At 40.0% G+C, this 17,840-nt stretch overlaps 1 protein-coding gene across 6 annotated transcripts in view; it reads right to left on the bottom strand.

Moving 5' to 3' along the window:
- Positions 1-481: 481 nt before the first annotated feature.
- Positions 482-17,840, bottom strand: part of NHSL1 (NHS like 1) — a 186,281-nt gene continuing 168,922 nt past the window's right edge. For 4 of the 6 annotated variants that reach the window (XM_066605505.1, XM_066605506.1, XM_066605510.1 and 1 more), the window contains exons 4-8: positions 16,821-17,007; positions 11,336-11,467; positions 6,870-10,082; positions 6,565-6,688; positions 482-2,659 (exon numbers count right to left, since the gene is read on the bottom strand). In XM_066605505.1, the coding sequence (XP_066461602.1) occupies positions 1,948-2,659; positions 6,565-6,688; positions 6,870-10,082; positions 11,336-11,467; positions 16,821-17,007 (4,368 nt within the window). In that variant the 3' untranslated portion in view covers positions 482-1,947. The remainder of the gene's footprint in view (positions 2,660-6,564; positions 6,689-6,869; positions 10,083-11,335; positions 11,468-16,820; positions 17,008-17,840) is intronic. The other 2 variants (XM_066605507.1, XM_066605508.1) reach the window with 1 other exon arrangement.

The raw sequence follows: 17,840 nt of genomic DNA, 5'->3' as shown, positions 1-17,840 counted from the left end.
AGTAGCTTACCCAGGAACACAAACCAAGGAGAGTCCTCTGTCTTTTCCAGCTCATTTCATGGCAGAAAGCAGCTGGACATAGAACACCTTCTTCATTGTTCTCCAGAAAATTCCTCGCAGTTTTCTTGATAAGCCAGTAATTGTCAAATGAACTTTGAGCATATGAGCTAATAGACAGCAGGGAACACATTGTTTTTCAGGGTACAATAGGCTCTCTTACCTGCGGGCCCCTTTGAAGCAGTAATGTCCTCCTCTACATTATTCCTTTACATGCTTGGGTATTCCATACATGAAGCTTTACTACTCTAACTGTAAAGAACCCTTTCCTATCTTTATATGTAAACTGCCTTTTCTCAACTGGAATAGAATGTCTCCTGGTCCTTTGTACAATTACCTTGATAAAACTGACAGTAGCAGAACATGCAGGAGTCATCCAGATGTATTCATTATAGACACTAAAATAGACAAAGACAAAACTCAATGTCCTTTCAGCCATGCTTTATTTGAAGCATAGTCACAGCATTGTCTTAATAAGTTGAAGGCCCCTGAATGCTTACAGTATTACCAAGGATGGGAGTCACAGCCACATTTCACAGACGTACTAAAATAAATTAACTCATTTGTTTGCTGCAGGAGGTTGTGACACTCACAAGATCATGTAACCTCCTCCATCAGCATAAGGGTTTACTACACATTTTCTTTATCTAAAATGTTCAAAAATGTACAAATTTTAAAAGTGGGTTAAAAAGTGAAGTTTTAGAAGTTCTAATATATACAAATAATATAAAAACTACACAATACATCAAAATGATGCTATAAAACAGTAAAAAACAAATGCAGTTTGTCCAAATTGTAAAACTTTTTTTTTTTTTACCAAGTAAAAACTGTTAAGAAATTGTACAGGCATAATCGCATTTTAAAACTAAAAATGAAGTAAAAATTATTCTTTGGTAACCAAAAATTTAGCAGTTTTAGATATTTTAGATAAGAAAGACCAGTGGTGTTCACTTGTTACATTTTATGTCAAGTGTAAAATATAAAGTCTACGCAAATAGCTCTGTAGTGCAAGTTCTCAGTCTGAGAAGTAATATAGTGTTGCCAAAGAAACCTGAACTGCGGCTGCACCGCGTCACAGTGGCGCAGGCGTTTACAGTTAGAGGAATGATACCCCTTGACGGTAATATGTATATATATACCTTTACTTGTGTGTTTCACTGCAAACCTCAGGCTATGTTTTCTGTACACACAACAGTCTTTTCTAAGACTCACATCTATTTCTTAAGATGTTTTTTTAAAATGATGGGCATTTAGTGGAAACTTCAGTGCCTTTCAGTGTTGCATGAAGTTCTACATAGGAGAAACTTGGGCTTGTACCGCTGCACAGCAGCTGAAAATATATAAGACATGTGACTCAACTACAAAATTAATAGTAAAGAGAAAGAAAACTTAAACAGTACCAGAGGAATCACAATTCAGCAAATCGAATGGGTCAGTATGACAAGCCCTCTACCAGCCCACCAATTGCACTTAATGTAAAAAGCTCTGGTGGGACTCCAGAGCAAGTCATGCCAGCAGCGAACAATGACCCATAATACCCTGTTTAGTAGATGTCACTAAGCTTGATACACCTATTGTTAGACAGTCTAACTTACTACCATGTGTCTGGCCTTTTTTTTTCCTTTCTCAAAAACTCGAAAAGTCCATCTCCAATGTAGGCACAGGGATCTTTCCTCATTCACACCTTTGGTTCCAACACTGTCTTGTAGGTGCTATATACTAAGTAAACCCTGATAAATACTACCTCATAGGACTGCAGTGCTAAAGCATTTACTGTACAGATATCAAGTGCATGGCAATGAGCAACATCTCTTTTGTGGTCATAGTTTTCTCATTGCCTCCATTGGATTGGTTTAATAACTTTCCTTAAGCCACATCCCTCAATGTCTTTTAGCTATTTTCTTCTACAGAACCGTTATCTTTAATGGGACTAACTGCCAGAAATCTGCTCATCAAGTCTATGTGCACTTCAGTATTGGAATTGTCCGCACCTAAGGAGTTATTCAGTTCAAAGGCCGTCCTTTGAAACCTGTCTACGCTCATTGTGCATCTCAATGGTGCCTTGGTAAAGCTGTTTTCAAAAAGATCAGCAGTTTCTCCTTCTCCTTCACAAATTACTGTCATGGGACTGCTCTGGAGGCGGCTCCTGACATTGTACTTGCTGCTCGCTGCCGAGGGTGGTGTTCTAGAGCGGCTGTACCTGGTTCCAGAAACGGACATACTTCTTGGCATAAGTCCTTCGCTCTTAGCCCATTCCTCCTGGGCTCTTCTGGTCTTATTTGGGGATGCCAATGTTGGACTATCAGGCAGCTCCAGAGAGGAGTCAGACCTTGACCTTTGAAACCTTGGGTCCGTATGCTTTAGCATTTCTGCAGCGGACATTCGTGAACCACTCTCCGACCGGCTTCCTTTCTTCAGTAACAGAGCTTTGAAGTTGTCACTGCTGGTACTAGACTTTCGGATGCTTCTTTGGATTGCTCCTGGCTGCTTGAAGGAGCTTACATTCGGGACATTTCCCGTTGGAGTGACTGGTGGTGAAGGAGAATGATTTCTGCAGCGATCATCGTCAGAATCCTTGCGGCCAAGAACCTTTCTTTTGGATCTATTATTAAAGAAAAAAGATATAATGAATACAGCATATATGACTACTTGCATAGTTATACGGGGAAGGGATTACAATTAGAGCTGAGCGAGCATACTCGCTAAGGACAATTGCTCGATCGAGCATTGTTCTTAGCGAGTATCTCCACGCTTGGAAGAAAAGGTTCGGCCGCCATCGCAGGGGAGAGGTGAGTTGTGGTAGTGAGGAGGGGAAAGAGGGAGAGAGAGATCTCCCCTCCGTTCCTCCCCGTTCTCCCCCGCCCGCCGCCAGCAGCCGAACCTTTTCTTCCGAGTGGGCAGGTACTCACTAAGAACAATGCTCGATCGAGTAATTGCCCTTAGCGAGTATGCTCGCTCATCTCTAGTTACAATTGTTTTTTCCCCAAAATGGATCCAGTTCAAAATTATACGTTGAATGTGCAGCTCCACAAGTATCTGGAATTTAAATTACTGCATGTATAAACCAGGCGAGTTTCGGACATGAAGCAAAAAAATTTCTATTACATTTAGGTCACCTCATCCAATTAAGCATCAACAAATCCTAGAAGCAGGAGCTAGAAAAAGTATTTACAATACACTGTATATCGAATTTTACCACTAGATGGTAGCAGAAGACTAAGTCAACTGAAGAATCACTGAAGCCTTTCCGAGCCAAGAGTGAGGCAATTAACATTAACCCCTTCCTGTCACTGTCATTTTTCATTCGGTCATTGTTTTTCCATCCCCATCTATCAAGAGTTATAACTTTTTTTTTTTTAGCCTATAAGGACTTGCTTTTTGTGGGACAAGCTGTATTTTTTAATGGCACCATTTAACATACCATAAAATGTGCTGCAAAACAATTTTTTTTTTAAGTGCAGTGAGGTGGGAAAAATGCAATTCTGTCATTGTTTTTGGCATTGCTTTTTTATGGCATTCACCGTGTAGTAAAAATGACACTAATTTTATTCTGTAAATCAATAGGATTATGGGAATACCAAATTTATATAGTTTTTGTTATGTTTTACTACATGAGCAAGAAAAAAATGCTTTGTGTTGTCACATTTTCAGCAAGGTAACTTCTTTATTTTTAAGTTGATGTCGCTGCGTGAAGGCTTGTTTTTTGTGGGGAGAGCTGTCATTTTTACTGTCACCATTCTGGGGTACATACAGCTTTTTAATCAATTTTTGTTCCATTTTTCTGGGTAGAGGATGTGAACAAAAACAGCAATTCTGGCTTTTTTTGCGCAGCCTATGCCATGCAGGATAAAGAACACAAAATGTAAATTATTTAGGCTTTTTTAATATCTGTGTTTATTTTTAGTTATATATTTAGTTACACGTACGTATATTTTATTTGTTACTTTAAATTAAGTCCTACAAGGGGATTTAACCATGAAATCACTTGATCGCATGTACAATACACTGCAACAGTATTGTATTGCGCCTGTGTGGTTATCCTATGGCTACCTGTGTAATAGATGTACTATGATGGCAGGCTCACAGCCCTTAACTAGGCCTCTGCCTGTCATAACATCGTGTCAGCACCCTGTGTTGTGGGAGGGCAGCTTTGACATCTAAGCATCTAAGATGTAAAACGCCTGGGATCAGAGTTCTACCCAATCCAGGCTTCTGCAGACAGGTGTCAGCACTATAATACAGCCTATAATCCACTCCAGATACCACTCCATACAATCCTACTTATGTTCCCCCTTGCGTATATGCCATGTGTCAAGAATGGGTTAAAGTGACTGTCAACTTTTTAAAAAAATTTCATTTTTAGGTCCAATACTCTGTGCCGATTCCTTTCTTAATAAATCTTTAAAAAACGTGGATATTTGTTTTTTTTATACAAAGCTCCAAATCCCCTATTGATCTGAATTAATAAAAGGCATGCAATAACGCTCCCTAGTGGTGACTGCAGGTAGCCTAAACTGTATAATCTGATGCTAGAATTATACAGGGGATTTGGAGCCTTGTATAAAAAAAAGTGCTTATATAGAATTGTGGACCTATTTAGGTTAATAAAAGAAAATGGTCTTTAAGAGTGAACATTTTTATACATTTTGGGATACTACAGAAACATGTAAGAAGATTGTTCTAGTGTTCAATCCAAGTATTCATACTAAGTGGCCTGTCAGAGAGCAGAATGGGCACAGCACTCAAACTAGTGTCACAGCCTCTTCATTATAGTGAATGGTGGAGGTCCAGTTGCCCTGACCCCATATATGCCACCTCCCATGTCTCAGGTTAGTAGATACAAAAAAAGTGCGTTCGAGTCAGAGTACGCAAGGAGTTGTGGTTTTGCAACAGCTAGAGAGCTACAGGTTGCAGAACAGGGTTTTTATCCGTAATTAGCATTTAAAGAACTACTGTTTGACATAGTAGATGTTAAATTATTTTATTATACTCCCTAAGATGGAAGTTGTTTGGGAGGCAACAACCTTATCCGATTCAGTCTGTGTTCAGCGGTGTTAATACCTCTACTTCCGGTCTAGTTCTGACACCAGGCCTTGGGGTATGGATTCTTCCTGCCCCCTTTTTGTCAGCGACATCAACACAGGGACCTGACTGTCTCATTTTAATACCCAAGCCAGACCCCTTCTCTGTTTCTGCATCAGCCTTCATATGGCATCCTAGTGTCTGCAATCTCTGCCCTGTTCTCCACACAGTTCGGAGGCTCAAAGTAGGGTGATCAGACAAGAGTTGTTCAATTAATCCCGAATTAGCCATAAGAACTGTTCACAACCATACGCCTTGTAAATAACAGTACAATTACTTATAGATTTAATACATACAGCTAATACATGTATACATAGACACAAGGTACCAAGCAGTGCTTTCCCAGAAACTAAATGGAACTGCACATTAAACATACAGATATATTTATTTGACCACATAACAGGCAGGTCAAATTATCAATCCCGTTCTTTGATTTAAGAGATCTGCAGTTGACATATTAAGTCTTCTAACAGTCAAAACATGATGATTAATGAGAGGTAATGTTCTCCAAATGCACAGCTAGCTGGGGGATACAAGTCCACAATGTGGTAACATAAGGGGTTTTCAATGATGTTGGAATGAGTTAGACATACAGTAATCCAACATTGGTCGTACACAGAGCTACATGGGTCCTGTGTACCGTTCTACTTGCCAGGTTCTGCCATGCTTGCCATGAGGCACTGGCGTTGAGGCTCTGTTCCCAACTGCGTTATACAACCAGCAGAGTGTAGAGGGGATACTGACAGGGGGGCAATTGAAGGAGGGGAATATTAGTAGATAAGAGAAAAAGAGAGATGTAGAATGAATATATTTTACATCCTTTTCACACTGTGTACAAAACATTATCCAATGAGTGAAAAATGATAGTAAATGTGATTAGAAATTAAGGAATAGCTGGAACAGATTAGACCAGATAGCAGTGACTAACCACATAAATGACTGTCCCTGGCAACTAAAGACCAAAAATATCTTAACTGCTGATATATATTTTATATCCTCTGGATATTCCTCTGATCCATTACTGCTACATAGCGATCAAATCATATAGACACCCCTACAGTAGGGACAAAAGTTCATTTATTAAACCATTCCTACTCACAAGGCCTCCTACTTTAGTTCATACGTCAGTCTTTTGGTTTCTAAAATTAACATCTTGTTAAAAGCAAAAACATGGATATATAGTAAAGACTAGCACAAGTTCATAGACATTCCTTAACACAGAAACAAGGTGGCACAGATACACAAAAGAAAAAAAGATACAATAAATAAAAAATAAGGAAAGGACAAAACTGAAAGTTGAACCTCTTTGTCTACCTGCCCTTGCAAAATACATGTTGCTTGACATATCTCAAAATGGCAAATGAAACTGTTGACTGGAAATAGTCATAAGGTGAGCATAGATCAAGTATGGAAAAGAAAACCTACCTATGGATGGCTGCAAATAGGTCCTCAGTGGTCCTAGGTCTTGTTGGAGTTAATAAATCTCCATTACCATCTATGCAATCATGAGGACGTGGTAAACTCGCAGCTTCTGCCTCAAAAACATCAGCTACAGAAAAAGCAGAAAAGTGTTACTAGTATTTGGATACATATGGAAGGGGGAAAAGATTAAAGAAATAAACTAGTGTATGTTGACCATAAACGCATACACACAAAAGTTGTCAGAAATATCAGGAAGGTAGACATGTAAAAGTCAAAGTTTATCTAAGAGACTAGAGGACTTCTCTTACCATTCTCTTCCTCCTGTTGAGTCTTTTCATTACAGTTGTCACTCTCTGTCTTGCTAGCTGAAATATGGACCTCATCAGACATAATGGCCCAGAGGTCTTGTTTCTGGTGTTCTGCAGTTTCCAAAACAGGGGACTGTCTGAAAATCAATGTATTATCTTCCTCAACTTCGCTAGGGAACAAACTAGCTTCCAAGGCAGCAGTCTCCTCTGAATTGTTCTCATCAGCTATACGACCATTTACCTCCTTGCAACGTTCGCTTACAGAATCCCTTTCGGAGGGTTTTGGCATGCTTCTCACATTTTCATTGACTTGAGCTATTTTTTCTGCTGCCAAATCGAGCTGCGGAGGTGGAACGATAAGGAACAATTTGGGCTTCTTTGAAACAGGAGGAGGCTTCTTGTTGGGAGATGCATTTGGTGTACTTTGGGAAGTACTTGGTTTCTCTTCTGGAGATGACCTTTCGGACAAAATAGTTGTGCCTCCATTGTATGCTGAATCCTGATAGTCTTCTTCTCTGCATTCTAGGTTTGCTGTTTCACCAGTTGAAAATGTATCTGAACAGCTCTGAGAATCAGAGTATTGTAGCTGCTCGCTTGGCAAATTGGAATTTTTATTTTCTTTGACGCTTACGCTTAATCTGGAATCTAGAGAAGCAGATGGCTCTAATGATGGCCGTGAAAACAAGGGTGACGTCTCATTGTGACGTTTGGGATGTAGCACCTGTTCAGTTATTTTTTCATTCTCCAGTTGTGATGATTTTTTAACAGACCTTAACTGTATCATTTGCAGCGCCTGAGCAGTAATAAGAGGAGTGTTCGGCCTTATTAGGTCTTGTTTGCTGTAAAGACTATTAAAACTCCCACCACCCTCGTTTCCTTCTATTAAGGGTTCAGTTTTATTTTTCGGTGTTTTTATGCTCAGAGGTGGGGGAATTGGAGCTTTGGAGTGGAGGAGGAGTAGGGATGGGGGAGGTGGAGGGCAAGTTATAGGTGCACAGTTGTTCTTTTTGGAATGAGAGACCCACAGGATGTCCTCGGATGACTGCAATACGGTAGCCTCTGGTGGTGGAGGTGGAAAGTGTGGGGATGATAGCAAACAACCATTATCATCTACATTTATCACAGGTGGAGGGGGTGGATCTGGTGCAAAGGGAGAGGTTGGTGAAGAGGGCAGGCCTAGATTTGTTTTTTTAATGGGCTGCTGCACTGAGTCGGATGTGTTTGAAGAAAGTGATGTTGATGATGAAGAAATGGAGATGGAGGAGATCAGAGATGATCTTCTTTCAGGCACTTTGGGTTTCGTTTTGCTCTTCTTGCTTCCTGGTGACATGTTTCTTAATAAAAGTGGTACAGGTGTCAGATTGGTCGGTGTGTTTGATTGGCTTGAATATCCACTAGATGGTGATGTCACTCTACAAGCTTTTTCTGGTGATGCATTACTTTGCTTGACAAGTTCACTATGTATTTGTTGACTGACATTTCTTCCACTGTAATCATTAGCCGATTTGTTGGGAGAGCGAGCTATAGATTTTGGGTGATCATCCATGTAGTAGCTCCAGTGATCAGCATACTCAGACTTTATACTACTTGTATCGCTTTGAGAGGGGGTAACTGGACAAATAGAGTACATATTGGGAGCCGTAGCAGACATACTACTACTGCTAGCACTTACTGTACTTTGACTTCGAGAGCGCAATACCCATGGATCCTCATAGTCACTGCAAGGGCTCTGCGATGGTGAACCACTACTTTTACACTTTAAGTTTAGCTGCAATGTCTGCTGAAGTGTAGCAATAAGCTTTTCGTTGAGTACCTGCCCATTCGATTGTAGACTTTTCTTAGGTGGACGTTTAAGTGAATCGGTTCTAGAAGGAGGTGGAGGCGGCTTTTTAATCTTTTTCAGCGATATGCTACGTGACAGAGATTTGTCACTATAGTTTGACCTATCATCCATGTTTAGAGCCTCTTTCTTATCTACAATATTAATGACGCTGCTTCGGGAGTTCTGAATGTCATTGTGATAGTTCTGATTACCTAGACCTAATCCAGAATCCATGTGCATTGAAGTGTAATAGCCATCATGGTCTATAGAGTAAAGTGAGCTGGAATCTGCTCTTCTGTCTGAACTACAGGTGCTCACATTACTCACGGGTGAGCCAGAGACTGCAGATGATGCTTTTCCTAAAGGAGCACAACTATCATTTTCCCTCATTTCAGATGACCACTGGTCAGCACTATTAATGCTGCTGGTTATGCTACCATTTCTCTGCCGGCCATCAGAGTAGCTGGAATCACTGCGGGTATCACTGTCCTGTGAGGGACTATTAAAGGCATCACTTACTTTGTAAGACATAGTTTGGGAATTGTTTTTCATGCCATTTGTATTGTTCAGGGCCGCTGCAGGATCGCTCAGGGAAATGATTGTTATGGCACTAGGGGAGAGGGTATCAGAAGTCTGAGAGTGGCGGGCTGAACTGCTTTCACTCCAGTTACCACTAGAGGAGTGATGATCATCTTTAAGGTTGACATGGTCCCTGCGTAAACTTTTTTTATGGGAAGATGAGGAGTGGGATATTCCTTTACTTTCCAAATGCCCAGTGCTCTGCGAGGTATGAATAGTAATAACCTCTGAGGAAGAGGACAACATAGCATTAGGGATGATACTCGTTGAATATGCGGCATGAGGGGACACCATACATGCTGGATTGGAGAACATCTCTTTGTCTGAGCCCCGTACTTCTTGGGACTTTGGCCTCTGTAGTGTACCAGTTCTGGGGTTACTCCTCAGGTGAACAACGCTGTCATCGACCTGTAACTTGCTTAACTGACGTGGCAATGTAATGTAGGAGTTCTCCATAAGGCTCGAACTCTCTGACTTTTGCTCAAGAGATTGTATAGACACCCTTGCGCCTGTTCTTGGCAAGCTTCGGAAATTTAAGTCACCATTCGAGCGTGGAGTATATCCAGCAGGGTCACTAAGCGAAGACATATTTCCTGATGAATTAGACATCAGAGCTGCTATGCCTTGACCTTTCTGGGCTCGGATTCTTCGGACAGAGGGGGGCACTATCTTTATTTCCTCAGTCTGGCAGCTGAAGTCCCTGGTTCCCAGCCTCTGCATGGGAGAGCGGCATGGCTCTAAATCTTCCAGTGCATTGTAATTCTCTGGTATGTGCATTGAATGTCCTCTGAAACCTATCTGCCCGACACTTGCTGTTGGATTAAAATATAAATAATTAGGCCATTTATGACGGAGGTCCTAAGCAATAACTTTAGATACTCATAGTGTAACGTCACATATGATGCAATTAACATATATATGCATGGCAATGTCATTTACATATAAGAACTATGTAAAATATTTCGCTTCAGTTACTCTATACAGAACTTGACTTTAATGATGGAAAACTCTAATCACATACACAGTTTTATTGATCATTGATTGAGTGTCTGTACATCAGAAGGCTCACTGATTTGTTTTTAGCAGTGTAATTTAGGAAAATCTAAATCTCTCTAAATGCAATGCCCCTAGGAACATGGATCTCAGCTACACTGTGATGCGTTTTAGCACAGAGTAAAATAATTGCGACAAGCAGCAACAGAATTATGAATGCAGCAATAATCGATAAAAATAGATAATTGTCACTCAAGATCCATATACATTAAATAATGCAAAATATATGCTAAGTTTTTCAACATTGCATTTAGATTATAAAAAGATTTAAACGGAGCTGAACCTATGATCTGATGACACATATTAAGCCAAATCACAAGTACAGGGGTATACTGTAAAATAAGCAATAAACTCCAAAAGCACCTAGCATAAAAAAATTTACATCATAAGTGGTTAATTGCAGCACCACTGCATGCAAAGAAATGTTCAAAACTAGGCAACTCTACATAATGAAGCTAAATCACAACTTTATATGGAGCAGGTCATATGGAGTCGTCTTGGTTGTAGAGTTTTACCTACAGCACCTCTAGTGCCTGCTGCTACAAACTATGTCTGTGCACACATAACAGCAACAACCACCTCATGCTCAGCACATACAGATAATTACAGAATCACGCCACTTTAGGAATACGTTGATAACGCCCACACAGACACCAGTGCTTGCCATGCCATGTGTATGGTACGTGCTGCATTCAGAAGTATGTAGAGCAGAGTTAACGCAGCACACCACTTGATAGTTGCAGTGTCATTCAGTATGCCATTAGTTGTAGCAAAGTACAGAAGTTATTAGGATTACCACTCAGGTTCTGTACAATGGACAAGAACAGTTGTAAGTACAGTATTTTAGTGGTTAGTACAGTAGATTTTCCCAATACCATACTGTCACCTCGACATCGTTTATAAGACTATCAGACTGTATTGTATAACGGGTGGCACAAGGCGTAATTAAACTGGTAGTGGTGAGCTATGAGCGTGATGGCTGCTGGTGGAATGCGGTTCTGATGAGCCATACCTAGCTCCTTTTGTATGTTGTCTGGGACGCCTGTTATAGTCTTTCTCCTTTTGACTTTCTTCGGACGTCTTACCACAGTGTCAGTATGAATAAGAGACCGCCGGAAGTTGGCTTGGCGGTCGAAATTCTCCCCTGATACAGAGTAGTAGAACAAGCAAGGCAACATTAATTCCAAGCACTCTAACATCATGCATCTGTTACCCCTAAATTACTGAGTCAATAATGCAGGCGGTATTAATGGATGATGTTAGTATAAGTATTACAGAAGAGGAGTACATAAAAGATACCCAATGCCACAATATGGTTCACAGATTACATTACAAACTGTTGCCGATGGATAAAAACAAATACTAATATCTGATTATAATGATAAATATCTAAATCCATGAACAATGATGGAAGTAGAAGACACCTATAATACTTCAGCAGCTAACGTTTTAGTTTTGGGTGCAATTCCAGATTACAAACATGGGAATGGGTGACGGCTTAATTTTTTTCGTAAAAATTTAAAAAGAAATATTAGGAAATCATAATAGAAGAGACTAAATTGCGCCACAAGAACATGCAGTTCACTTTTGCCAAAACTCAAAATAAGCTCTATACTAGCCCAATTTCTGCATAAAAAGTGCAATGTGAACAAGGCCTAATGTTCACATGCCATGGTCTTGCAGTTTTACTTGCAGCGAGCAAAGATTACATTATTGTGAGCAGGATTTAAATTTCCAAACACACGTTCTGGTTGGGGAAAAATAAATAAATAAAAAAATAATTTAAAAAAACCCACATAGTTTGGGAAAAAAAACCACGTATAAGATATAAATGGAAGATATATGGTCATTTTACTTCAATGGTAAATCACAATCTCTATGTCTAAGGCCCTAGATAAATGCTAGAAGGATGTGGCAATAGCATGGAAGGCAACAAGCCACTCTGTCTGACAGACGGCTGCGCACAGCCTTCTCTGTACACGGTCAGCACATCATTGGGAGAAACCAGTCATAAATACCCTATGGACAAAAAAAAAAAAAAAAAAAAAAAAGGAAAGCTGAGCGGACTCAATAGAAGACGAAGTGAGAAACCTCTTTGAACTTCCCACACACACTTTTTGAGGCTTTTCTTGACATTATTTTCATGCCCTTTTTTTAGTTTATTCTGTGACTTTTTAATATCTACATATTTTGATGTGCGTTTTTTTTTTCTTTTTAATCTCTTTAGTTCCTATAAACACGTCTATGGAATATAGTGTGGGAAAAAAAGACAACTAGACCGTACTGCTTTTTGAAAAAGCTGCAGTATGGATCAAAAGGAAGCAACAAAAATGAGGGGGGGAAAAAAAGACAAAAAAACCTGTTTATAGGATATTTAATTGCATATTGACTTGCAACTAACATCCACAGCATTTAAAAAAATAAAAAGCAGGAAAAATGCTGCAAAAAGTGCAACGTGTGAAACTAACTTAAGGGGGTTAAAGGAGAAGTAGTTCCTTTATAGTTCTTACTAATCTATTTTTGGCTTTGGCTTAAAAACTGCATGAAAAACTGCCACAAAAGGTTTTTTTTAATTTTTTTTTTTCAAACCTGTGTGAAAGCACCCTTAGAGATTTCTTATCTATACCCGATTAAAAAATACATAAAAACAACTATACTGATCAGACTTCTTAAATGTCGTATGTGTTTGTTACTTGAAAAAACACTGCTTGTAACAACACAATTACTACCCAGAATGGAACCATATTGTGACACATTGGTCTTAAGAGTCAATAATGAATCCTAAATAACAGTGAACGCTCAGGCTTGTCCACTTCAGGCACATACAGTACTTTCCACTGCTACAATGCATACAAAGCCTTCGGTTACGTTCACACATGGCAGATTTTTGCAGAAATGTCTGTAATCAAAAGAAAAAAATGTCTTCAAGACATCAAAATGGGACTATTTGGGGAACGTGCGCAAACATAATTCACATGCATGGAAGAGTCGCAGGAATTTCTGCAACAAATCTGCCGTTAGTGAATATACCCTTAGCCTTCATGCATTTTATTCCAGCGCCCTTCATTAAACACAGATTTCTCACTACTTTTTAATGAAGTATATGCGAAACATGCAATGAGTTACATCAAGCGCCATCACAACTGCATGCATACAACCTGAACAGCAATGGGTTAATGGCCCAATAAAATGCTAAATCTGGATTGATACATTTGTACCAGATTTAGAAGATCAATATATGGCATTCAAGAAAATAAGTGGAATATTGTATAGGTGAACCATCATTCATATTCATGTATCATGATGTAACTAGAATACCTTGTTGCATGTAATAGTATAAGAAGATAGGCAAAAGAAAGGAATAAGAAAGCCAATCCTTATTTTTAAATATGAACCCATGAACCAAATATGTATTTAAAATAAGGATTCACAAGAGGATATGCAATAGTGAAGAGCCCTGTATGTGTATCTGTGCCTCCAAGTGATCAATGCTATACACTTATGGTTATATCACTTGGGAACACTGCAGAGTTGATGAGAGGCACATGCCACTTGGTATGTCTGGTCTTTTTACCTGGTCCACCTTTCTCTATACAAGGTGCATTTTAATATGCCTATGGTGCAGAAGGCAGAACACAGGGGCAGATAGTGCATTCTTCAGCAGGTCTTAGGTCTTAGGTCTTCCAGCATGAACATGCTCACAGCAGCACAATTATCATGCAGCCCAGCTCCCACCCTCCCCCAATGATCCAACCACTCCCCATTGCTCAGCCCATTGTATTGTTTTGTATGGAGAGTGAATGAACCCGCATTCAGTGCTGGAAGTGCAAACCCCAAGGAAATGTGCCTTGCATGTTTAATTCCGCTGAATGTTGACCAGTGAGAATTGATTGGGTATGCCTGGCTAGCAAGATTCTTGTTTATTGCATAGACTAATCAGCCTGTTGGATTAAAAAGCTTCCATGTAATTGTATTAATATTACTAATTCACAAAAAAAACAAAACTGAAGTGAAACAGAAATAAATCAAAAGCGTTGTTTCTGGTTTTTTTTATGGATCCATCAAACGTCTCCTTTAGAAAAAACGGAAAGTAAGTTTTCTGTTCATTTCAGTTTTACTTTTGTTTTTCAGAATTTTAAACGGCTTTTTTTCGCTGCTCTGCATGTTTATCTTCTGCCTCCCACTACTTTTGCATGTCTCCTGCTCTCTGTGCATGCTCCGAAATTAAACCTGGTGCAAAAGTGGATGAAAATGGTCCGTTTTTTTCAGTCTCACATTGACTACAGCGTAAAAAAAAAAAGAATCTGTTTATTGAACGGGAAACAAAAGCGCAGCAGTCCGCGCTTTTTGTTTCAGTGTAAAAAGCAGAATAGAGACGGAAAATGGAGAAATATTTTGAAACAGAAGATCTTCACTTTCAATGCTTTTCAATGGGCAGGAAAACGCAAAGGTTTTATTTCCGTTTTGCTGCTTCCATGATGGAATAGCTACATAGAAAGCTAAAGCTTATATCAAACATTTGATGTTCTTGTACTCTAATATGTACAATGTTAAACTATGGACTCCGAGCACTGATCTTTAAGGACCACAACTGCTGGGAGGTTCCTTATTTATATACGTTTTGCCTTATATCTGTTCTAAATATAGGTTAGAAATAGTGATGAGCGAGCACGTTCGGATAAGTCAGTTACTTGAGCAAGCCTCGCTCTTCTCGAGGAAGTGCATTCTTGTCCGAGCGTGCTCGGGGGGGGCGGCGGTGGAGAGAGAGATCTCTCTCACTCTCTCCCCGGCTATCATCCACCACACCCCGCCACACCCCCAAGCATGCTTGGACAACAATGCAATTACTCGAGAAGAGCAAGGCTCGCTCAAGTAACTGACTTATCCAAGCGTGTTCGCTCATCTCTAGTTACAAAGCAAATTCTGCCCCTCATACAAAAAAAAATTCTAAGAAGTTTTTCGGAAGCTAGAGTTTGCACATTTTTGAAACTGGGTTGACCAATATTCTCTCTACAGGACAACACAGGATCCACTAGAGGGAGTTATTCCTGATCAGATGCTCACCGGAATGCTATATCTACATAGAAGGCAGCTTGGGCAGCGGTTCAGATATCCAGATATCTGCTCAGTCCTATGGGTCCTTTTACATGGGATGACCTGTCAGGCACAGATGCTCAACAAGTCGTACCAGCAATAATTGTTTCTGTGCTTTTACATAGGAACAATCATCGCTACTGAATGGAGGTGGAGCGGGCGAGGATAGTTTCGGCCCACCCGCCTCCATTCACAATAAACAAGTCATTCCTAAGTGAAACTCTGATGTGGAGAAGGGTTTAACGGCTCTCAAAAACACCAAATTCAACAAGCATATTGTGTTCTACCTTTACTGAACCATTTAAGTGTATTCATTTTGGTGGTCAAGAACAGAACTTCGTTGCCTTGACTGTTTTTTATGTTTTTTTACCACTTCAGCCAATAATAGATGGGGTTTTAAAAAAACACCTAATGCTGAAACCTCTCTGCTTTCTGCAATTGAAAGTCATAACCTGAATGCAGAAGGCATGTCAGAACGTCAGTAACACATAGCTATCCCAGCCAATGCAAAAGGGCAGCACACGACTAGGGGGCATTTGAGACTTCCACATAATAAAATATCTTTTTTTGTGTGATGCACATTGGCACATGGCACAATAGGTGTAGTCCACTCTACAGAACGCGAGCCAGCTATGTAATCACGCAATGTAAGGGTAGAATCACACATGGTTAAAAAATATGCTAGAAACAAATCTGTTGTAAAATCCACATGTTTTAGGCTGGATTCACACGCACGCATGAGTAAATTTGCATATTTATTATGTGGCTAATTTGATTATGGCGTGTTTTTACACCACGTGTGAATCTACCTCATGCCGCGGTTTCCTTCTTTAGTTGGCCAGCCACTGCTGTTTTTTAGCCCGCTGATGAAACAACCCTTTCAAAAAGACCTTTGGTTTACTGGTTTTGGGTTACATTATGTTTTCTCCTCCATAAAGAGAAATGCAGAACTACCTGGTTTCCTCTTACCGGAGTGCAGGGCAGTTATATGACAATCACATCTAACCGCGGGATGAGGCCAACCAGCAGAACTTTGTAACATACAGTATTAGTGGAGAAAAAGACATGATGAAACACAAAACCGGTTTTCCAGGTTATTTTCCAACTTTTTTAATGCCAATTTAAATGGCAAAATGCTGTTGAGAGTTGATCTAATTAACGTTACCCTATCTGTTGTATGTTTGTAATGTAGTACAACCAGCTGTAGGGTTACGGATGACAATCCATACAGCTGCATAACATTCATTCACTGCCTAATAAAAATGATCATTGTAATCGGAGAAATTTCCAATGAAATAGGTAACTCATTTGCATATAAATGGCGGAGAATATGACAGCCACCAGAGGAGCCCTGTCAGTCACAATCTTCCTACAACATATTGCATGGTATAGTGTGATCATACCCGTTACGTTTATAGGTACCACGTCAGTCTGGATGGCCTGAGCCTCCTGGCGCATCTTCTCCTCTGGAGTAGGAAGTGGGAGCGACTTGGTCCAGTTTGTGTGGGTTTCGGAGAACTCATTAAGAACAGGCGTTTTTGGTCTTTTCCCAGTCAGTAGCCTTTCCTCTTCACTTGAAGAGACTGAAAGCTGGAAAGTAAATATAGATGATGAGCTTAGCTGCCATGACAGTATGCAGCATTCAATATGAATGGGACACGATTGTGAAAGTTGAATTATTGAATACAATAAAAGATCTGAATGAAAACTGGTACTGAAGCCAACACTGTTAGGCTTGCGTCACGCAAACATATTTGCATGTGTAATATGCGGTTAATAGAACCCATTGATTTCAATGTGTTCGTTCACATAGGCGTATTTTATGCACACTTTTCATTCACGCAAAAAAATACGCCGCATGCTCTATTTTCCTGCGCAAGAAAATAGCACATATGGAATGAATTAACTTAATTGGCCATTTCAATGAATGGGAGCATGATTGCTTGTTTTTTTCACACGCTCAAATACGTATGATCTGTACATGGAAAATATACAGTAGAACATGCAGATGCGCACACAGATACGCCACATCCATTGTGCAAATGTGCTTATGTTTGGGTGACAGTGGCCTTGCTTTTGCTCTAAGTCTGTTTAATGTTCAGCTATTAGGCTCTGTTCACATCTGTGTCCAATTCTCTGTCCGTAGCCTCTGGTGCAGATATGGCACAAAAAGTCATACAAAATAGCATAGCAAGTTGTGTTATTTTGGTGGAGGGCAGGATGGCAGCCAGGCAGGTGCCATTATAGTCAATGAGGTGTACCAGGTGCCCTTTATTTCCCTCAAAGGGCGGATCTGGAATTCCATTTCCCTGCTCTCCTGATGGAAAAGAAAGGAGAGCCTAATGGTGGTGAATTTAAATAAGAAAAACATAGCCTATAATTCCAGTGTTGCACACCGTACTATGGTGCGACAGTAGCTGAAT

The sequence above is a fragment of the Eleutherodactylus coqui genome, chromosome 1, assembly GCF_035609145.1.
Source record: "Eleutherodactylus coqui strain aEleCoq1 chromosome 1, aEleCoq1.hap1, whole genome shotgun sequence".
Classification (NCBI taxonomy): domain Eukaryota; kingdom Metazoa; phylum Chordata; class Amphibia; order Anura; family Eleutherodactylidae; genus Eleutherodactylus; species Eleutherodactylus coqui.
Note: the sequence above shows the minus strand (reverse complement) of the source record. Positions and strands in the feature narration are given on the sequence as shown.